Consider the following 24,070-nt stretch of genomic DNA (forward strand, 5'->3'; position numbering starts at 1 on the left):
CATCGGAGGTCTTCATGTGTGTGTGTGTATATATATATATATATATATATATATATATATATATATATATATATATATATATATATATATATATTAAAATTAAACATGATTTCGATTACAATTTAATCAAATTAATCAAAAGTCTCCTGAATGTAGGCTAAGGGCCATCCATATGCATTCACTGTTTACCGGTATGCCAGTTCACAGTCCATTGTGTGTGCACTGCCCCCTAGTGACAGTACTACGAAATTGCAGTTTCACTGCTTTACTTTACGCACATTCGTTAAAGCTCATCATTCTATAGACCTTATTCACAGCAGCGCCATCTTTGACTGTTCTGCTGGCGAAACACTGCAAAAAAACTTATTTCCAATACATTTCAGTAGACAAAAAACTCCAGAAAACATGAGCTGTGGAGAATTATATGTGATCTAGGAGCTTTATACAGTGGATGCCATTGAAAACACGGTAAGTCCTCACATGATATCCTCACAGCCTCGCTTTCATACCTGTCATGGCGCTGCTCTGAATAAGGTCTGACCATAGTCTTTGGTCTGACTGAAACATTTCAGACACACCTGTAGGATTTTGACAGATGTAGTTTATTTTCACTTGCCATCTGACATTGATAATAACTACAATACATCAGAGGAAATGTTTTTGTACAGCGTACTAAAAGGTTTCAACCAGAAAATTGAAAAAGAAACAGTCCAGGCTTTATAAAAAAGATAAAACACAAAGTAGACAAGAGATAGCGGTGCAAATATCATTGTACCATTCCAGTGCAGTTAAGACTATGGTTGCATTGAGCCGGGTGATGTGTTATAGTTACATGGAAAGATTCACACAAAAGAGTCTAACTTTGGTCAACAAACATTGGAAAGAGCTGACATCAATATTAATGAATAATTTAAAAGAATATCGGTTAATTCCAGTCAACATGACGTTCACAAACACATGTGCTTCTTAAACACACTGCTCATATGGCAGCCTGTGATGATACCCAAAGCCCAGCTTTAGGAATGTGCCACATGAACAAACACTTATTGACCTACAATATCCCCCATTATGGTCAGCAACAGCTAAACAGGGCACTTCAACACTGTAGATGAGGAAATATACAGCAGTCACAACAGGAAGCTCTCCACTGAATCACTGCCAAACGGGAATAGAAGCAGAGTTTCAGGAAAGAAGTGTCACGTTGGTAGAGAAAATTCTTGCAGGAAAGCCAAAACCTTCACAGTGACTTTCTGTTCTCATCAGAGGTGCTTTTACTGAGTCAGTGAAGGCCGTCCTCTAAAGATCCTTTCACTTGCCAGATCTTCACTGTCCGGTCGCTGTGAAAAAAAAGAAGAAAAAAAAAGCCAGGATTCAGATTAACAACAATGCAGTTTATCAATTATTTTAAATTGATATTTTATGGGGGAAAAAAATGTGAGTGGTAACTACCCACAATGCTAAATTGTTGTGAATGGTTGCTGGGGTGTATCTATACGGTTGCAAAGGTTTTGCCATGCATTTGGATGGTTGTGCTGGTGGTTTTAGCACATTGTTACTATATGTATTTACCTCGGCGGTTACCAAGGTGTTGCTATGCGGATGCAAAAGAGCTCAGAGTTGTTGCCAAGGTGTTGCTACGCAGTTGCTAGGGTGATCTGGTGGTTTTTGATCACACTGTTATATATTTTGCCAGGGCAGTTACCAAGGTGTTGCTAAGAGGCTGCAAAAGAGTTCAAAGTGGTTGCCAAGGTGTTGCTATACAGTTGCTAGAGTGATGTAGTTGCATTTATGCATTTATGTTATGCATTTATTTGCCAGGTCAGTTATTACGGTGTTGCTAAGAGGCGGCAAAAGAGTGGTCACCAAAGTGTTATGCATTTGCTAGGGTGTTCTGGTAGTTTTTATCACATTGTTATGTACTTGCCTGGGTGGTTACCAAAGTGGTGTTATGCGGTTGCAAAAGAGTTCAGAGAGGTTGCCAAGTTGTTGCTATGCTTTTGCCTGTGAGTTCTGGCGTTTTTTTTATTGCACATTATGTATTTACCTGGGCAGTTACTAAAGTGTTGCTAAGCGGATGCAAAAGAGTTCAGAGTGGTTGCCAAGGTGTTGCTACGCAGTTGCTAGGGTGTTCTGGTGGTTTTTAGGACATTATGTATTTACCTTGGTGGTTACCAAGGTGTTGCTATGCGGATGCAAAAGAGCTCAGAGTGGTTGCCAAGGTGTTGCTATACAGTTGCTAGGGTGATGTGGTGTTTTTTTTTAAGCACACTGTTATGTATTTGCCAGGGTAGTTACCAAGGTGTTTCTAAGAGTCTGCAAAAAAATTCAGTGGTTGCCAAGGTGTTATGCATTTGCTAGGGTGTTCTAGTAGTTTCTAGCACAATGTGTATTTGCTTGGCTGGTTACCAAAAGTGTTGCTATGCAGTTGCTGGGGTGTTCTAGTCATTTTAGCACATTACTCAGCTAACACACAATGTACCAGTTACGTTATTAATTGGTACTTTTTAGTAATTTCATGAGTTACTAGTTGATAATGTAACAACACCACTGCAAGCCCCAAGTTTCATTACCATCAAATTACCACCTCGTCATCAGTAAGGTTATAAGAAAACCAAGAATGTTCTGATTATGTACAATAATTTTAATACTTTGGGAATTTTATGACTTGTTAACTATTGCATGTCCGGACATAGAATAAAAAATACCAACTGATTACCAGCGTTTACATTACAAGTGACGTATTCTGATTAACCTAGGTTGTTATGTGGCTTCCTGTGTATTATAGGTGCTATGGTTTTATCTGTGTTTTTCTATATGTGTGTCGGTGTGTAAATGCCTGTCACTCACTCTGAGGCGGTAAAGAGCTGATTGCTGTTTGTGCAGATGTCATTGACAGAGCTGTCATGACCCCTTATTTCTCCCAGAGCTCTGAGCGTGTCTGTGTGCCAGAATTTGAGCAGTCCGCCCTTGCAGCCGCTCACAACAGCACTGGAGCCAGGAACCACCGCCAGAGAGCTCAGCAGATCCGAATGAGCCCGTTCTACCTGCTACAAGAACACATGCAAACAAATTAATTATAGCAGGATGACTGAAAGTTGGTTGTGAGGGTTTTACTTCAGTCAGTGTCTTTATGAGTGATAGTTAAGAGTCATATATAGATTATATTTAGGTATAAACAAAAGTCAACTCTGTTCTAGGTCCTAGTGAGCTGACTCGCTGTCCTCAGGACCTGAAACCTACTACTGAGATGAATGGAAATGCTAACAAATTGCTTTCTCCAAATATTATAGACTTTCTTGTTTCAAACAGAGTTTAGCATTATCATCAGGGCTTGACATTAACTTTTTTGCTCACCACTGTGGCTAGTGATTTTCCAAAGTTACTAGCCACTCAGCATTTTCACTGGCCACAATTTTGACATTGATATCATGGGGAAAAACTGCCATAATTTTAAATATTATCTCATAATTTAGCAGCAGGTATATTATAATCTACCTGCTGCCACTTTTTAAGTCCTGATGCATGGACCCATTATACTGTTACACATGCGTTTGTATCTCAACTGTTGACATTCACTTAAAACATAACTGATTGGGTTTACATGAATACTCGCCAAGACCGGCATCTGACTGTTTAAGCGCAATAAGCAGCGAAAAAGAACTCAATTTAGTACTGAGAGGCGGCTTTATGCACACGCACTTTAGGTGTGAGCACAAAATTTGTGGAAATGAGTCAAATTATGTGCAATATGTGCATAACTCTGTCTATTCTGCGGGAAATGAGTATTGGAAGCGTTTCAGATATTTCAGTGTCGATATGTATCGAAAATCAATATTTTTGACAACACTACATTGCACTTAGTTTATTATTTCAGATGCCTTTTTAAAATACTACAATAGTAAAATGTATATAGAATCCAACCCGCCAAAGTGGCTAGAAGGACTGACTGTGTTACACGCCACTGCTTAAATTCACCCACATTTGGAGGATCGGTGGGTGTTAATGTCAACCCCTGATTATCATATCGCTTATCTACCGACTTTTTGTATATTTACAATGCATTTGATCTCGATTCCATCATCTTGAATGACATTTTTCACTCAGCTGAAAGATTGACTTGTACACACAATGCTACCTGAACAAGATCTTTTAAGAAGGCACCACAATTTTGCTGCATAATAAATGGAACCGCTTAAGCTTTGGGAATGATGCCTAAAAATGCTGCTTAGGTAGGAAGCATCACAGGATTCTGGAACACATCCAGAGCGCTTACCCCCACTCAGCAAATCTGCCTTTTCTTGCATCAGGTACTTACCCCTTGTATGTGTTTGCTGGCTAGGTCCCATTTTTTAATGCAGTCTCTGGCAGCAGTAAAAAGTGAATCCCCATGCATGGCCAAAGCCTCTAGCCCATCCTTATGGGCTGGGTCGAAATGATGCGCGGCGGTGATACTGCCCTGAGTGCCTTCCACCACTTCAAACATCTGCAACACAAGAAAATAACAGCCTTAGGGATACAGAACAAGTCCAAAAAGCATATCTATCGGAGCCCAAAAGCATCTTCCTTGATTTGTTTCTGGTTGCACTTGAGGCTACAGTATATTAATGGTTTAAACTAATGTTTTTGTTCAAGCAACCATAAATTAGCTGCAACAGCTTGTGTAATTGTGCATGAGCTGTGAGCAAAAGGTGGAAATTATCATATGCACCCAAGGGGTTCTTGTGTTAGTTCACGGAGAGAATGTTAGAAGGTCTGAACGTACCTTAACGGTGTGATCTTTTGAGCCTGTTATGACCACATCTTGACCCTTCCCCATCTGGTCTACCGCAAGACACATTACCGGCCCCAGATGTCCCGTCAGTTTCCCAGTAGATACAAACCTGTAGACAACAGAATAATGTGTAAATGGAGACTTAGTGGTGTGTTGGAAACTTCTTTTCCTTCATCGAAGCAAGACCAGGAGATGTTGGGATCACGTTCAAACAGAAGTTATTCTCTATTGAGAACTTCGCTGTTCGTTGCTGCAGTCATCCAACAAAATCTAAATCTAATACAGTATGCATTGTAGTTATACACATTCAAAGAGGGGAGGGATTACGTAGAGGCGGAGACTCTGAATAAAGCATGTTTAGAAAACACACCCTAGACTGAGGGTCTGGCCAATCCTAATTCAATCAGCATAACAGTCTATTGCATTGCATTGCTAAAAGTCTTAACTTTTAATGTAGAAACCTAAATTAAACATTTAATACATTTGTAATACAACAGGTGGAATACAATATATGACTTTTAAAATCTGAACACTTTTTGTAAATGTTACAGAGGAAAACCTGGGCCTTGGACCCATTGGAAAAACTGGTATTGGACACACTACTAAACTTTCAAATATTTCAAACACAACAAACTCATGCAGAAACATGTGCCTTGTTACTATGAGACGCTTGACAAATGAAAACAATCTGCTCAAAATATCAAAAATGTTTGAATTCCTCCAACTGGAAGGAATTGTAGTCTGAAGGTAAAACATTTTGGGAAACTTTGGGAGTATGTGCCCATCATACACTGATCGACATTAAAACCACTGACAAGTGAAGTGTGTAACATTTAGTATATTGTTACAATGACAGGGTGTGGGATTCAGTCAGTTCTTGAATTTCATGTGTTGGAAGCAGAAAAAAATGGTCAAGCGAGAAGATCAGAGTGAATTGGACATGGGGCAGAGCTAGACGACTGGGTAAGAGGCATCTCCAAAACGGCAAGGTCAAATAGTATTGTACAGTTTAAAGAGTATGTTTCTGTTAGTTAGTTACTTAGTTAGCATGTTAGATGGTTAGCAGGTTAGTTAGTTATCAGGGGTGTGGGGGTACAACAACATAACTGTGATACATCACTGGAAAAATTAGTAGCTAGTTATGACTAATTCCCAAATTATCTGTTGTTCCAAATATCAAACTGACGTCAATTATATCACACAGTTGGTGGAGTAATAAAATAATGACCATTGCATCTGAGGACTACATCACTATTTTTGCTCTGCACGGTTTCGCTTTATTTACAAGTGTTTGATTCAACCGCAGGTTCTCTGCCCCCACTGGATTGTGTTGACACTGTTTTTATGATTCCAAACCATAGTACATTTGCAACATCACAGCATCCGCTGTTTCCCCCTGGTTGCTAGGTAATGCTTTTGTTTTGTTAACCTTTAGTATTGTTTCCAAACCGTCAACACATAACAGCCTGTGTGTCTATCTGACCTAAATGTACTGAAAATGTTTTGAAGAACATCCATTTCTGCTGAAGGCAAGCAAAAAAATTAGATATACATTCTCTCAGCTTGCATTGCATCAGTCCCACTTGTCAGTGAGCGAGAACACAAACAAACACACAGTTTTACTGAATCATACTTCATCATCAGTGGTTCACTTTCAAGGGTGCACATGAGAGTTCGGAAAACAGCGTTCACATCATCCAAACAAAGAAAACGAACCCAGGTGTGAAACAAAAGTGCTAGTATGAAAGCACCCTAAGGGCCCTATTTTAACGATCTAAGTGCATGGTCTAAAGTTTAACGACGAGAAAAATGGTCGGCACGCCTGCCGCATAGTCTAAAAGGGTTGTCCCTATTCTCTTAATGAGTAATGGGTGTGTTTTGGGATTTACGTGCGTTAAACCAATCAGAGTCTCATCTCCCATTCCCTTTAAATGCCAGTTGCCCTTACGCCATGGCAGATTCACTATTTACATGACGGAATTTGATAGCGGAAAGACCGAAGCCGTCTCCAGAGCGCAAACGGAACTGCTCGTGCGTGAGGTAAAAGTGCGCAAGCAGATCATCGCAAGCCGGATTCCACCTTATCTTTAAGTACACAATAATAATCTTTTACATTGTAATCCATTTATTTTAAATATTTGGCATGTTTGTGTGCTGCTGTGCATCCCTGTGTGTTTAATAAGCAGAGTGTACGCGCGTTGTGGACCCGCATGTAGGTGCACATTACTAACGCACACTTTACCGTATTTTCCGGACTATAAGTCGCACTTTTTTTCATGGTTTGGCTGGTCCTGCGACTTATATTCAGGTGCGACTTATATATCAAAATTAATTCGGACTGAGATGAACCAAGAGAAAACATTACCGTCTACAGCCGCGAGAGGGCGCTCTAGTTGGCGGAGTTATTCAGAAGCGACACCATATGAAGAAAATTCAATGGATTCAGTGATGTGGAATGAGATCGCGGGAGCTTGGTGAACTTGTTTACTGGTAACTTGCTTGTTGGACTCCCTGGCTTATGTTAATTTAGCCTATTCAGCCTCCCAGGTATATGTTCTTTATGCTATTGTGTAGCTGAATAACTGTTAATGTGTTGCGTTAACATACCGGACACCTAACTTACTCAGCCTGTTGTTCTGTGTGCTACTGTGTAGTTAAATAACTTGCCTTTCCAGATTAAATGTCTGTTCTTGGTCTTGGATTTTGTGAAATAAATTTCTAAATAAATGCGACTTATACTCCAGTGCGACTTATATATGTTTTTTTCCTCTTCATGATGCATTTTTTGACTGATGCGACTTATACTCCAGAGCGACTTATAGTCCGGAAAATACGGTAAATATAATGCACGCCCATGGGCGCACAAATGGGCGCAAATGCATTTGGTATTTAAACAAAGTGGCGCAGGACGTGAAAATGATAATTGCGTCGGACTGAAACTAGCAAAAAACACTTGCGTTGCGCTTGGCGCTGCATTGCGCCGGGTGTAAGACAGGGCCCTTAGTCTGTATGTCATACTGAAACTATGCTTTTAAGAAACTATGCTTTTAATCACAGGTCGAGAGCTGTAGTTCCAACCACACACAATTGCAAAACACACTGTGTGTGAATGTTCACTGGAACAATGATTTCCAGAAACACAGAATGAAATGTTGGTAACGGAAGACCATGGTTGACTAACAATGCTTTTGGGAAACACACCCCAGGTTACCCATCTTCTACGATCCATTTTCTCTTTATAGTCAACTATTACTATGGTGGAGTTTGAAGAGAATCTAGTTAGTTAAAGCTTATACTAACTGAGTACCATCAAATACAGTTTAATTTGTATATTTGAAGATAACTCTACCCAGGTGCATTTCTTATTAGTTATAGTCCCTATTTAGCACTGAGAAACTTCTCAGTGAACTTCTAGACACTTGTGGCAAAATCGGTCATACCTTCTCAAGTCCCACATCCTGACCGAGTTGCCTGAAGCAGCATAAAGGAATGTGCCGGAAGGATTGAGGGCGATCTGATTGATCTGATTTTCTCCTGGTGGAATGGCAACAGAACTACTCCCACACGTGTCACCTTGGGACACTTGTCCAGAAGAACTAAAGGAGACAGAGGGCTAAAAATGAGCAACCATAGGTAAAATATTTAGAAGCTTTAGAGAATAGTGTTTTTTAGTATATTAAACAGCACCAGAATGACTCACGTGAGGGTGCGAATGCATTTGGCAGAGTCACGGATGTCCCATACTTTGACATAAGCAGTGGAGACGGTGAAGACCAGGCTGGAACAGTATCGGACCGACACTACACTGCTGGGATGATCTCCAAGAGACATGATTTCCTGACCCGTTACCAGGTTCCACACCTTACATGTGCGATCTGAGATAGGAAAAAAGGGATGGGTGCAAATAGAACACAATGTTTGTTTGTAATTCTTGTAGGGGGTATATACTGGCAATGCATTATGGGTAACAACTTGAAATTCCTTGCATCTATGACTGGTTATTTTTTTTTACAGAATATAAAAACCAATGTAGTAAAGTTAGCAGGCTATCGTAAATTCAGGAATGGCTTGAATATGAATTCTTAAAAAGTTTGCTGCTAGCGCATTGCTAGTTTTCAGCACCAACAGATGAAATGCTCATTAGAGAGTTATAGTTGGTATACAGAGTTCTACAGAAATTATGTTCACTGTGGTTTGAATGTTTTTATTAACCCTCCAAACCAACTCCCTCAATTAATATAGTTAGAAGCGAAGGATTGAATGTGTTACCTTCATTTTTAAGTTAGCTAATAACAATTTCAACTCAAATAAATGTAATGCACATGCTTTTATTCATCTGTTAGTTAATCAACTATGTAATATGTAAAATAATATATAGTCAGATGGTCATTATTTTATATTAAATTACCAGCTAAGTGTGTCTCTTAGTGAAGGGTTAATTAAATTCTCCTTTGTAATTTTACTGTAGCATAGACTTGTTTATAAGGTTATGATTTTTACATAAAAAATAATAAAGATCAGTGTCTGACCCTTTGAGCCGGTGAAGAGCAGATCATCAGTTGAGTCCACACACAGCAAGGGTTTAGTATGACCCTCGGCCACGTGCACACACTGCAGTCTGGATGCTCGGCTGGAGCGGGACGCTTGAACTGGGCTTACCGCACCTCTGGACCAAAAAACACACAATAATAATAATGATTGAAATGCTTAATCAAACCAAACTAAATAAAATAGACTGGCTCTGTTCCAAACTAGTGAGCAGCCTGGCTAAACATCACTTTTAGGCATCATAGGTTGTTCTAGAGGTGTGGCCACAATTACCATTGTTCTTTTTTCACGCCAAAATCCATTAATTTCAAACGTAATCTACGGGACTGGAAATTTCGTTTGAGGGTGAAAGATGTTCAACTGTATGAAGCACAGCTGAGCTCACATAGAGGTTACTTTCAAAACAAACAGCTTTCTGTTGGTCAGCGTCGAGAATTCACATGCCCAACTTCTTGAAATCTTTCGTCCCCACGCGAATTGTTTGGATTTCTATTGAGATAACTGGATTTTGCCTGCAAAAATCCGATTTTTCATGGGTCTTCTCAATAGCAATCCACATAATTGTACAATACTGACAATAGACAATGGACCATTTTTGCCCATAAAATTTTGCTAAAGTGAACGTACCTTAAAAGGTTGGTTGCAACATTACACTGCATTTTAAGATACCTACTTATGACCAAACTCTATGGCAATAGTATTAATGATATGTTGTAGTATTTATAACATGTATAAAACATGTTTTGAAATGGAGTGATATTTAAAAAATAAAATTAAAAAATAATCATAATAATCATAAAAAAACAGCTACCTTTGGGTTTTAATACAACATCGGTCCCAGAACTGAAAAATCTTTGTCAAATCTTGCTAAAGTGGTTTTGTAATGTTAAGTGCTTTATAAAGTTGCTATGTTGGTGTTCTAGGTGGTTGCTAAAGTGGTTTTTAGCATTTTGCGTTTGTTTGGATGGTTGCCAGGATCCTGCTATGTGGGACAGCTAATGCTAATTATTGGTATTAGTATGCTATTGATGCTCGCCTTCGTAAACTTTGTTCTTGTTCACTGAATGACAATATGGATGTTCACTTTAGCAATACAAGACATTTAGAACAGATGTAAACAAATTTAGCAAAGATGTTTAGAAGGGTTTATGTAAAGCTAGTTTCTTACAGTTTGTCCAGGGTTCTGGTTTTGTCTGCAGGGTTCTGGCTCCTGTCCTGAGCTCTTCTGCGGGTGAGAGGCGAGCGGTCCACAAGCTTCTTTTCTGTAGCCGTGGGAGATCTGGCACTGGAGCTACGTAGTAGACAAAAGCCAGCGCGACTTAAAAACTTCACATCAGACGTGACTGTAATGCTAGAGGAGATGGTGAAGGCATTTGCCACGGTTTATTTAGCTGTAGTGATCATATGAACATGTTCCCAATAAAATGTGTTTTTATAACTGTTAGTTTTGACTAGCAAATACTAATTTGATTAGCCTTGTCCATAGGCATTGTGAAATACACTTCATGTCCTTAATCCCTTACAGTGTAAGTATCGGTAATAATAGTAAAAACATATATTTTTTTTCATTCTTTGAACCAAAACATTTTTTCTTTCTGATTCACCAATCACTTACACAGCATTTGTCTTGAATGCCAAGCTAGAGGTGAAGGCCATTGAGTCTCTGTCCCCTAAGTGGGGAACAGGGGCCGGTTCTTTATTTCCCTCAGGATTCTCCACTACAGGAAGTAGAGGGGCAGAGAAATCCTCTGGCGGGGCATCAGTGTCACCAGTGTTGGCGTACAGCAGCTCCATTTGGGTGGTAGTTCTTCTGCGAGCCTAAATTCATCATATATGAAAACAAAGAGTACAAACACTTTAGTTGTAGTATGTTAAATTAGAAGTGCAGAAAATGTCTCATGATTTCAATTTGTGTCCTCAACATATTTTTTTTTTTCCTCAATGAATATAATGAGGGCTGCTGTTATTTATTTTTATTTTTTTATAAACTGTTATTCTATGTTTATATGCTTATAGTTGAAGCATAATTATGTGAAAAACGTAATAGGAAGTAAAAAATATAAAACAAACAGGCTAATTTAAAAGATCAATGTGTTTTAGTGTGTGTGAGTATAGTGTGTGTGTATATTATATATTCTTATATATACTTATCTCTTTGCCATTACAGAGATAAGTTACATTTTTGAACATATCAAAATAGATAACTTATTTCACAATATTACTGTTTTTTTTCTTTCAGTATTTTTGCTCAATTAAATGCAGCCGTGTTGAGCATTACAGATTTCTTTCAAAACCATTAAAATCGTTTTGACCCCAGAATTTCAGAGAATGAAACCTGATCGCCGAACACGGAGGGAGGGACGGCATATTTTCGGCCTTTTCAATAGCAGCCGCAACAGGAAGCCATTAAAACGAGGCAAAAAAAGGTGCTGCGTCAATTGCGTTATTTTTATTTTATTAACGCGTTAATTCCCCCAGCCCTAATATATATATATGTATGCATGTATGAATGTATGTATGTATGTATGTATGTATGTGTATGTGTGCGTGTATAATTTCTTTAGTCTGTTCTACCTTATTTCTGACTTTTGTGTCTCCGCAAAGTTTCATGAGATCTGAAGCCAAACAACTGCAAGAGACAAATATTCTGATGTCAGACAAAAATGTTAAAGTTGATAATGAAATGGCAAGTTTCTGAAAGACACTGACAATGATTGAAATGGTTCCGAATAACTTTACTGATTAAAAAGAAAAAAGCACACAACAAGCAATTTCAAAGGCAGCTTAAATTATCCTTCACCAAATGACTCAGTTAGATCAATAACAGAATCAGTTGACTGTGTTTTATAGATGAAAGCACATCAAGACAGATTTGCAATTCATTTTATAGAGCTTTATTGGCCTGACTGTAGTGCTTTACCTTTTCTCTGTGGCTGGACTCTGTGCTGATTCATCACTGCTGCTTTCATCACCGTTTTCTGAGCAAACACACACACGCACACAAACACTTCAACATCAGAAACACTAGTGCTCTCTCATTTTAGCTTGTCAGTGTATGTCAGTAAACATTATTATCCAAGCGACATGCATCATAGTGTTGTTATCACAACCCTGAATTCAACAGAACTAGAAAAAAGGAGGTGTGTTTAGTCTACAGCCAGGACACCAGCATTAGGGATGCAAACACATTTCTGAAGGATGTATGGTCACTATGGCAGATGTAGAAAAAGGAAACTAGTAAGTGAATATGTAGTCCGGCTGCATTTTTACCATGTTTATCATATAGAGCCATCATCCATTTTTTAGTAGATTTAAAATGTGACAAAAATGCTTAAAGCAAGACGTAATGATAATAATGATAATAATAATAATAATAATAATAATAATAATAATAATAATAATAATAAAACAATCGAGGCATGTTTTACACCTGTCTTTTTTTTCTAAATAAACACACAGAAAAGTGACAGTATTTAACTTTTCATTTAAATGCAGCACTAAACATCATATGCACCGTTTAAACATTATTAAACATGTTTTTACATCGATAAAATATATAATTTTTACACAAGCTAATCACTGACTTGGCTGAAGTTTAAATATTTTAAATGTGCAAATGATAATCATTCTTATTAATGTGGCATTAAAATATCATTACATAAGGAGTGGCAGTGAAACTAAACTTAAAATTGTGTCAAAATCCTTGCAGTATTAATGAATTATTATATTATATTATAAAATATTATATTAATTATATTATATATTATATTATATTAATAACTGTATTAATATATTTGTAATTATTAGTGCTGGGCAACGATTAATCGCGATAAATCATAGTATTTACATAATGTACAGTATGTGTGTGTACTGTCACTGTGTATAATTATTTTGTATATAAATACACACATGTATGTATATAGTTAAGAAAAATGTGTTATTTATACAGTTATATACATGTCTTAAATATATACATGCATAGGTGTGTATTTATATACAAAATAATTATACACAGTGACAGTACACACACATATATTATGTAAACACAAACTTTTATTTTGGATGCGATTAATCACGATTAATTTGCCCAGCACTAAATATTGTGTTATTGTTAATTAAAGTGTTAATTATTGATATAATATAATATGAATTATACAGTATAATACTGGATTTAGTGCTGAATTTAACACCATTACAAACTGATAACAGCTGGAAGAGTCTACGTCCCCCATGGGTCTTTATTAGAAGCTCTTTTACAGTTGAAAGGCATGTTCTTCACAGAGTAAAGTCCACAGGGGGTTTAGGCAAGACCCATGCACCTCTACGCTACTGTTACTGTCTGTTAGTCTGAGGGAGACACATGCACTGGTGGGACAGCTCTAGATGCCTCTACTTACCCGATGGCACGTTACCTAGTTCTGTTTGAATTCAGGCAACAAAAAGACAAAAGCAAATCAAAATCAAACTTAAAAGTCTAAAGAAGAAAACACCAAGCAGCTGTACGTGAGCGTGTGTTTAATGCGTGTCAGACCTTGGAGAGCGTTCCCGAGCAGGGCGTCCAGCTCAGGGTTGAGCTCGGCTTTCTCCTTGAGCATGTGGAAGAGCAGCTGGTTCTGTGTGGCGCTGTTTATCTCCGTCTGTTTCAAACGGCCCTCCATCACTTTGATCTGAGACTCCTTCTGTGCAGCTTGAAAGCCCTAAGATAAATGATAAACAACAAAATGTTTCTGGGTGGGAAAGTAATATAAACCTGTAATATGTTAGCACCTGTTTTCTGATCCATGAAATCAGTCCTGGCCTACATTACTGAATGTTAAGTTGCACTCAGAAATGGGTCATACTATGGATATAAAATGTGTCCTTACATGTTATGTAAAATCAGAGATTGTCATCCCAATAATAATCATGCTAACTCTGAATTAAGGATACACCCATATAGATATTTTGGCTAATACCAATGTTCAACAATTGTGACATTTTTTTTTTTTTAGAGAGAACAGGATGACCCAATGCCAATATTTGTAATACGATTTAATGTTAGAAAATAAGATTTCTGAATAAAATAAACTATATTAATATGCGCTATTATCTGAATTAATATGTAATCAAAATTCACCCAAAAAGTAAAACATAAAAAGTAAACTATCCAGTTGTACCCAAGGCTGTGACTTTATTATATTATATTATATTATATTATATTATATTATATTATATTATATTATATTATATTATATTATATTATATTATATTATATTATATTATATTATATTATATTATACATTTTTAAAAGTCAAAACATAAAATGTACACTATCCAGTAGTATACAAGACTGGAACTTTATTATATTATATTATATTATATTATATTATATTATATTATATTATATTATATTATATTATATTATATTATATTATATTATATTATATTATATTATATTATACATTTTTAAAAGTCAAAACATAAAATGTACACTATCCAGTAGTATACAAGACTGGAACTTTATTATATTATATTATATTATATTATATTATATTATATTATATTATATTATATTATATTATATTATATTATAAACTTGTCACAGTACTTATTTAAATACAATTTAAAAAGTCAAAACATAAAATGTACACTATCCAGTAGTATCCAAGGCTGGAACTTTATTATATTATATTATATTATATTATATTATATTATATTATATTATATTATATTATATTATATTATATTATATTATATTATATTATACTTTATTATATAATATTATATTATATTATACATTTTTAAAAGTCAAAACATAAAATGTACACTATCCAGTAGTATCCAAGGCTGGAACTTTATTATATTATATTATATTATATTATATTATATTATATTATATTATATTATATTATATTATATTATATTATATTATATTATATTATATTATATTATATACTTGTCACAGTACTTATTTAAATACAATTTAAAAAGTCAAAACATAAAATGTACACTATCCAGTAGTATCCAAGGCTGTATATTATACTATATCATATTAGAAAATGTATATTATATTAGAATTAAAACGTGTAATCAATAATAATTCTGTGTATTTTTTTATACAACTTTTTTAGTTATATAGTTATAGTTTAGTTATATATATGTTTATATATGTTTTTTTAACGATAACTTATGCAAATACTGTATGTTGAAGTGCTAATAATGACCAGTGATTATATACTAAGCATCTCTGATTTCAAAATGAAAATCTACTGAGCTGCCGTACCTTATTGATGGCCATTGACAGGAAGTGGTCGAGCAGGACACGGGCCTCTGACAGCGTGCACGAGCTGATCACAGCAGAGACGTCCACTGTATCTCCCTCCTCCTAAAGTGAAGAGCCGATAGAAAATGTTTTTAAGCAAATGAATCAAACATTTCTGACCCACAAAACATTTTTCTCATCATAAAAAAGGGTCTGCTGCTAGATTATTATTATTTTACTGTATGTACTATCAGGGTATGCTTTACTGTGTGACATCATTTCCTGTTTCTCACAAGTACCTTGGCCTCTTCCATCTGCATGATGTTGGCCTGGCAGTCGGCGATGCTGTCGTTGATGTAGTCGATGTTGGCGGTCAGCGACTCCATCTCTTCATTAAGAGAGACGACGGTCCTGTCGGCATCCGTGTCCTCGCTGGCGATCTTGTCCCTCTTTTTTGTCACCTTCTCTCTGCGTTTGGTCAGCTCCTCACGTTGCTGCACACACAGAATGATTTGTCAATTAACCCAATCTCGAATTCGCTCAAAATGAAAATTAACCACAATACTTGAGTTTAGAGTTTTTCCTCTAATTTACATTAACCATTTGACCTAAGTTTTCATTGATAGGTATGAAAAAATGTATAATAAAAGGACATTTCTCAGCCACCTTAAGTAGGCGGATCATTTCGGTCTCCATGTTGGAGATGGTCATCCTCTGCATGATGATGTCACTAATGTGACGCTCCAGCGACTGCCATTTGGTCCGTGCTGTTCTGGTAAAGTACACTCCTCCTGTTCTCATCTGGTACCTTCTTCAATACAAATATTATAACCACATCAGTCACTCAAATACTCATGAGCTAACCCATCTGAAATGAAACCTCGTAACACGTTACCTCGTCCCGTTATAAGTCATGGCCCCGGTGGTTTGTGGTCGGGTGGGAGTCGTACGGGGTGAAGACTCCTGCAAAGGCTCTGGTAAACTGATCTTGCGGTTAACCTTGCCTGATGCTGGTCGCACTTGGCGTCTCAGGGCAGATATCTGATTCAAAGTAGCAGAAAAAAAAACTCTTACAAATAAAAAATATTCATATTTTTTCTTTAGGTGTTATACTGTGAATGATTAAAGGGTTAGTACACCCCAAAATTAAAATACTATCATCATTTACTCATGCTAATGTCTCATAAGACTATGCTAAAACTATCTCTGAGAAGTTGAGTCTCTAAGGCTGTGTGTTCACCAAAGCATTTTTAGCCAGCTGAAAACACCTTTCTGCGTGTACTTGAGAACGTACGTATCCGATTTCGCAAATAGTTTGTTTCTGAATATAAAAATGTCAACATAATGTAACAATTCCACTCGTTTTGGATGAAGAGATGTGCTTGTTGCTGTCGTTTGCAATCGTTGTGCAAGCAGAATGTGACGACTGGTCGGTGTGGTATTTGTCCCGCCCCTCCTCCACTGTGATTGGATGGCTGGGTAAACAGTGACAGTAGCCGCGTTTCCATTACCCTTCAAATTTCGCAAATTGAAATTGCGAATTAAAAATACGCCTAATGGGAACACGCCAATTTCGCAAAAAACTCCCATATATCGCAAAAAAAGTTTTTACGCTCGCATGAGGTGCTTTTTCAGGCAATTCGAACAAAGAATATTTCGCAAAACTACAATGGAAACAGTTTTTTTTTTTTCGTATTTAGAGGTCATCTGCCGTACGTAAAAGTTGATCATTCTTTAAAGAAGGTGCGGTATGTTTGGACAGAAGATGAGACTTATCGTCTTATTAAACGAATTACGGGAATACTGGATTCTAAACAACAAAGAAATGCCACAATTTATCAAGACCTTGAAGCAGGTAGGAGGGGGAAACACCCAGAAACACCTCATATGTGACGCTCCTAAGTATAAGGGTCTTTCCTTGCAATTAATGCTTGGATAACACGCCTACGTCTCCTTCGATTAAAAATAATGGCCAGTGCGGTGGCTGCGATATACGTAAACCTACCAACATCTGTCGCCATGATGTTTGGAATGATTTATCGTGAGAGAAAAAAACCCGCTTTAGTCGCATAACATCGATTAATGGATACGGCATCATTTCGCAATAGTTTCTATCGTCATTTTGAAAATATCGCAAAAGTTTTGCACAAATCTGTAATGAAAATGCAGCTAGTAATGAGCGCTGTGTTTAACCCAAAGTTGAACATTCTTCAACTCTCTGCGATCGGTAAAAAACGGCCAGTGCCTCGTTGCTGACGTTTTAAAAATACGACGCTTCCATTACAAACAATTGGAAAAATACGCTAGCCTCGAAAAACAACAAAAAAAAACGCTTTGGTGGACACACGGTCTAAATCCCTTCAACCAGCTACAGCCATCAAACCAGCGCTTTTGTAACAAAAAATTGTAATTTCCAAATAATCCAGGTTCTGTCACCTCCTCTGTCCTCCTGCGTAAAACAAGCTCCTGCTGTCTCTTTTGAGCCTCAAGCTGCCTCAGTTGGTGCTAAACGAGACAAGAAAGAGATAACAAAAGGAGAGAATGAGCATTGTATCTGAGAATATCCCATAATTCTCTGGGGCTGTTGATACAGTGTACAGTGCGTCACCTCCTGTTTGCGCTGGTCTTTCTTAAGCGTGGCGATCTCTCGGTTGCGGCGGGTCTCTGAGACTCGGTTCCTCTCCTGTTGCTCCTTCATCTGTTTCATCAGACCAACCTGAACGCAACAGAGTCACCATGATAACCACGATTAGACACTACAGTACAGCGATGGTTGCCCGGATCAGCTCGAACAACCCTTTAGTGTGAGCAATAGTAAAAATACACAAACGTACCTTGGTTTTCTTCATCTCAGTCACTTCCTGCTGTAGTTTCCTTAGCTGTTTCTCGTACTGCGATTGGTTCTTCAGCAGGCGTGCGTGCTCCTTCTGTGCCGACTGCAGTTTCTGCAACTCCTTGTTCATGGAGTTCAGCTTCTTCTCGTATTCTGATTTAATCTTCTTTGCTTTCTCCTCCGTACATGTTTCCACTGAGCCTGCATAGAAATGTGAAATCTCAACTTTCAATAGAAACGTTACGCTTCTACAGTTACGCTGCAGTGCCATTTAACAGTTTGCTTTAAGAGTGCAGTGTGAAAAAGGCCTATAACTTTTTTTATAATTATTATTTGTGCATTTGCATTTTCATTCAAGCTGTTTCCAAAACAAACCAGAAGAGGGCAGTAGAGCTATACTGAAAGACCGAGGTTGCAGGTGCATAATTTCATTTACACTATACCAGTCAAAGTCTCTTATGCTCACCAAGGTTGCATTTATTTGATGAAAAAATGCAGTAAAACAGTAATACTGTAAAATATTTTATTACAATTTTAAATAACATTTTCTTTTGTAACGTATTCAAATCTAGTCTGTGATGACAGTGTCAAATGATCCTTCAGAAAACATTCAGATATGCAGATTTGGTGCTCAATCATTTCTTATAGTTGTCAAAGTTGAAAACCGTTTTTCAGTCTGCTTTACATTTTTTACATTACTAAATGTAATGTAAATTATTGACTAAATGTACTAAATGCTTTACTTTTTTTTTTTTTACATTTTTACATTACTACTCAAAAGTTTGGGGTAAATAAGATACAAAAAAATAATACTTTTATTCAGTGAGGATGCATTAAATTGAACAAAACTGACAGTAAAGACATTTATAATGTAAAAGGTTTCAAATAAATACTGTTCTTTTGAACTTACTATTAGTCAAAGAATTCTGAAAAAAAGTAGCATGGTTTCCACAAAATACTAAGCACGAAAAACTGTTATTTTAAATAGTAATATATCATAATATTACTGTTTTTACTGTATTTTTTATCAAATAAATGCAACCTTGGTGAGCATAAGAGGCCTTTTTCAAAACTTAAAAACCTAATTGATTCCAAACTTTTGACAGGTAGTCATATTTTTGAAGTGCTCATTATAAATGACTTAGTTATGCTTGCGTATGTGTGTATGAGTGTGTGTTGTACCCATGTTATGCAGCACGCGGTCTCTCTCCAGCTGTGTGTCCCTGATTTTGCTCTGCAGCATCATGAGTTTCTGCTCATACTGTTGTTTGAGCGTGTGCAGACGTCTCTGACTGTTCTCCAGTTCATCGATCAGCCGCTGTTTGATGGCGATCTCACATGTGATGTTGGCCAAATCTGCCTGGAAGTCCTCTGTCAACACACAAAATGCACAGAATGGAGGTTGTTTTTTATTCAACAAGAACAAGAGTTGATAAAATAAAAGAATTATTTATAATTTAAAAATTATGTTTAAAACTAATAGTTTAATCAATTATATTTCATAGTGTGTATAGCAATCTTGACCGACAGAACATATTATAATAGCTTTAAATATACTGTGTATTATGTCTTAGTGAAAAATAAATATACCAAAAATGTATTTGAAATGCATTAATTTTATGCTAAGTATACTACAAATACATGTATATATTTATGTACTAAATTTAAATACCCTGCAATTGTACTTTTGGTATACTAAACTGATATACTTAAAGTCTGCTAAACTGGAACAACTAATTTTGTACTTAATGCACTTTAGTTATCCAGAATTAGTGCTGAGGTCCAACTAAATATATAAGTAAGTATATTTGATTGTGCTAAAGCGGAATTATTGCAAGCATACTTTAAGTACACTTTAAATATCTTGTATTTAAAGACTAATATTATTATGCAGAGATCCAACTATACTTACTAATAGTGATATTAAACAAATTTTATATCACACGCTTACTATTAAATGTGTATTGTGTGCAATAAAGAAGTACTCCAAATAAAGTTGAATACGTCTATCAGGAAGTTTCAAGCAATTTGTCAGTAAATATGTTAATCGATTTTTACTATACTTAAATACATTTATTTCACACTAAGTATAGTAAAAATCGATTAACATATTTACTGACAAATTGCTTGAAACTTCCTGATAGACATATATAGGGTTTTTTTTCCACTAGGGTGTCCATTATATTATTTTTATTCTTACATTAGGAGTGCTTAATTCAGAAAAGATTAATTCAGAAATAAAACATTTTTATTTTTTTATTTTAAAAAATTCAAATGCAATTTTCTGCAAGCCAATACAATTTAAAAGCAGGAATTTTACCTTTTTCCTCCAGCTCAGAGTCAGACTCATCAGAGCTATCCACTTCCATCTCATCCTCCTCTTCCTCACCCTCGGCTTCCTCACCTTCATCATGATCACTCACATCCTACAGAAGTATTGGGATTATTAGAAACAATATTTTGCCTTGAAGAATCCCAGGGACAGTAAAGAAATAGCAGATTTAAATCAGCATATCTTTTGAACACACAAGGGAGAGTTTAACTTACCATTTCTGGCTCTTCATTGGCTCTCTCAGAGGCCTCTTTATCCTGCTCGTTATCTGGCCCCTCCTCCTTTATGACACTGTATGAAATAAGAAAAATATCATGAAATGTTGAATTTAATAAAAGGCAAACCCCTTAGTGCCGCCATCTACTTAAAGACCTCATGGATTTGTTGACAATCACATTTACTTTTGCAGTGTTAATGTACTGTATATCCTATTGAAGGTGAGTCCAAAACTTCGATTTCATGGGGTCTTTAAATCACTAGATTCCAAGATTTGTTAATAACTGATTAAATCAGTCAGTGTTAGTGAATCAGTTGCGCTTTATTATTGGCTACTGTTAAACTCTGAAGAGACATCACATATTGATCAAACATGAAAATGAGTTGATTACACATCTTAAAGGGCTCTAGAATAAAACCCAACAGAATTAAAGAGCTTTGTTCCAAACCTTAGTGAGCTACATACCTAGACAGCATTTTAAGGCAACACAGACAGAGTAGGTAGCACAACTATGCTGCATAACTATACTTCAAAGATACCACATTTATACCCAAATTTAAGGCAGCATAACTTCAAGGATAAGGCCATTCCAGATCCCACACTGTAATTTCTTTTCAGACAAGACATCTATTTGTGTGTGCTATGTCATTTTATGCGTCATTCATTAGCCTAGCAACATGCTAACGTTAATCTGAGAAAATATCTACTATAATACTTCTATGTCACTCAAAGTCGACAAAAATCAATAAGAATAGCTAAATCTGATTACAAATGGACTATTCTATTTTTGTACTTAGCCTACCATTGTTGTTGTTTTACACATTGTTAGCTTAGCAACACGCTAACACCAAACTCTCGAGGAGTGCTATTTGGAGTTGCTGCATGTTTAAGGTCATTTACTTATGGGACTCTCTTTCAACTAAGGTAGCTGACTATGTAGACAACAGACAGCAAGGCAGCTCACTAGGTTTTGAAACAGATTCTAAACCTTTAAACCATAGACGTTTATCATGTTAGAGAAAAGAAGAGGGAAGAGCAATGGGTTTTCCAGGGTGCGGTGACTAAGGTTAGTGGAACAACAGCATTTAATGACATTCTCCAACCTGGCGTTCTCAAGATCTTCATGAGCACCTTCATCCATCTGCTGAAGTCTTCAAGAGTGAAGGGGTGAGGTGAGAGTAAGAGGAACCACAGTGCCAAAGATGATGCAGAGAAGAACACGTGAGGAACAGGAATACTTCCAAATTCATAAACTTTGAAGGTTTTTCTTTTGGTTTTTTTTGAATAAAAGGATCTGATGTAAAAAACCTCCCCAGTATAGAGTGCAGCAGGCATGACTTCCAGGGAAATATGTTTTTTTTTAATTATTATTATTATTTTTAAATAAAGACAGAAATGGTTGGCTGAAGGAAGCTTAGTGAAAGTGACAGAGCATGGTTTATAGCCTGCTTTTAGCTTTTTTTCTTCTGGCTTCAAAATTCAAGCTGTATTACTTTGTGAAAATTATCATGACTAACAAAACTTTTGTTGGTCACAGACCTTATTTTCTGCAATAATCCAAAGGCCAAAAGAAAAATCCTACTGGATTTTTGTCAAGGGATCCAGGGTGATGCTAACTTCCATGTTGGCCTACAAAAATAATTCACTCAGAATGCAGAATTACTGGTGAAGTACTACATTACCCACGATTCTATAGTGAGATCCACCAATCAGATAAGCTGTTGTTACTAAAGCAATAGAAATGACAAACTGTGAGGATTTTTCAAACGTTTCCTATTGGGAGCAACTCATCAACAATGAAGATGCCCGTGAGGAAGCATAGAAATTGTACACCATATTTTTGAGGCATACAGCAGACCAGAACAATCCCCTCCTTTGTCAAAGGAGAAAAGGGAAATCCGAGTTTTATGTTCCTCAACTACACGGATAAGCATTAATGTCAGTAGCTTACCTCTTCTTTTTCTTCTTCTCCTTTTTCTTCAGTTTCTGTAGGTCTTTCTTTGCGATTTCAATGATGTCTGCGGCATCTTTTTCAGGTGCAAGGTGGCTGGCGGTAATGGAAGTCGGGCCGGCGTAAAATGAGGAGCGGGTGGAGGCGCGGGACAGGTTCTTCCGCAGGTTTTCATTCACAGCTTCACTCTCCAATAGCTTTGCCCTGAAGACCACACAACACACAAACATTACACATACAGAGATGTTTATGAACTTCTAAGATATGGGCGTACTGTGTTTGCAGACATTACCTGAGCTCCTCAATCTCTTTGATGTAATTGTGGATCATGTTTCCGATCTCTTCACTTCCTTCACCTGCAAAAAAGATTGCGTAATTAAATTGTTTTAGCAAAGTAATGCATTTTTTTGTTGGTTATGTAAAACCAGCACAGGGAAATAATCCACATTGTGTAGATGATTCACATTTTTGTTCTTTTTCACAAAAAAAAGGTCAGTAAAAGGAAGTACTTAATCTCCATAATAAAAGTTGCCCAGAATATCAAACTAAATATTATATGAAGTTTTATTTTTTTGAGTATTCAACCCTGATACTAACCCGGTTTACAACCCTGTTACCAAAATTAGTCTGATAACAATTAAAACCAAATTATATGTATTTGTCATTTTCAAACAAAAACAGAATAATTGAATTATTGTATTTAAAGAAAACAAAACAACAGAATGGGTAACAGATATGCAGTTTGGAACTTCCTACTGAATTAAAGTTATTGATGCACATATATTTCTCAAAATTAAAAATATACATTTGATAATTTCTCTTAAAACTATTTGGATACCACTGCAGTGGTTGAACATGACAAATGTAGTCAGTATTGTGAAAAAAAGCAATATTATTAACTTCCCACCATGCTCCAGAAAGAGTCCAAATAATGTTACACTGGTAACAATTTACAATAAGGTTTCAAATGAAACATTAGTTAAAACATGTAGAAACATTAGTTAATTACATTAGTTAACATGAACTAACAATGAACAATACTTCTAATGCATTTATTAAAGTGAACTAATGTTACTCTTAAATGTGGGCGTTTACTCTTAAAATTGAATAAAAATCCTAGTAAAGAAAAAAGTCATTCAGAAAGCATCTTAACGCTTAAAAGAGGTCTTAAGGTCAA

General features: G+C 36.4%; 1 protein-coding gene across 4 annotated transcripts in view; it reads right to left on the reverse strand.

Moving 5' to 3' along the window:
* Positions 1-581: 581 nt before the first annotated feature.
* LOC311080597 (kinesin-like protein KIF21A) overlaps positions 582-24,070 on the reverse strand; it is a 57,269-nt gene continuing 33,780 nt past the window's right edge. The window contains exons 10-35 of one of the 4 annotated variants that reach the window (XM_084110629.1): positions 23,186-23,249; positions 22,894-23,097; positions 22,046-22,093; positions 20,941-21,016; positions 20,714-20,819; positions 19,576-19,764; positions 18,395-18,594; positions 18,169-18,276; positions 17,997-18,065; positions 16,456-16,601; positions 16,227-16,371; positions 15,860-16,054; positions 15,582-15,683; positions 13,851-14,016; positions 13,717-13,737; positions 12,240-12,297; positions 11,894-11,948; positions 10,935-11,137; positions 10,488-10,610; positions 9,301-9,437; positions 8,472-8,646; positions 8,212-8,367; positions 4,763-4,880; positions 4,316-4,483; positions 2,848-3,047; positions 582-1,337 (exon numbers count right to left, since the gene is read on the reverse strand). In XM_084110629.1, the coding sequence (XP_083966755.1) occupies positions 1,280-1,337; positions 2,848-3,047; positions 4,316-4,483; positions 4,763-4,880; positions 8,212-8,367; positions 8,472-8,646; positions 9,301-9,437; positions 10,488-10,610; positions 10,935-11,137; positions 11,894-11,948; positions 12,240-12,297; positions 13,717-13,737; positions 13,851-14,016; positions 15,582-15,683; positions 15,860-16,054; positions 16,227-16,371; positions 16,456-16,601; positions 17,997-18,065; positions 18,169-18,276; positions 18,395-18,594; positions 19,576-19,764; positions 20,714-20,819; positions 20,941-21,016; positions 22,046-22,093; positions 22,894-23,097; positions 23,186-23,249 (3,290 nt within the window). In that variant the 3' untranslated portion in view covers positions 582-1,279. The remainder of the gene's footprint in view (positions 1,338-2,847; positions 3,048-4,315; positions 4,484-4,762; positions 4,881-8,211; positions 8,368-8,471; positions 8,647-9,300; positions 9,438-10,487; positions 10,611-10,934; positions 11,138-11,893; positions 11,949-12,239; positions 12,298-13,716; positions 13,738-13,850; positions 14,017-15,581; positions 15,684-15,859; positions 16,055-16,226; positions 16,372-16,455; positions 16,602-17,996; positions 18,066-18,168; positions 18,277-18,394; positions 18,595-19,575; positions 19,765-20,713; positions 20,820-20,940; positions 21,017-22,045; positions 22,094-22,893; positions 23,098-23,185; positions 23,250-24,070) is intronic. The other 3 variants (XM_084110630.1, XM_084110631.1, XM_084110632.1) reach the window with 3 other exon arrangements.

The sequence above is a fragment of the Abramis brama genome (assembly GCF_963993115.1).
Source record: "Abramis brama genome assembly, chromosome: 4".
Lineage (NCBI taxonomy): Eukaryota > Metazoa > Chordata > Actinopteri > Cypriniformes > Leuciscidae > Abramis > Abramis brama.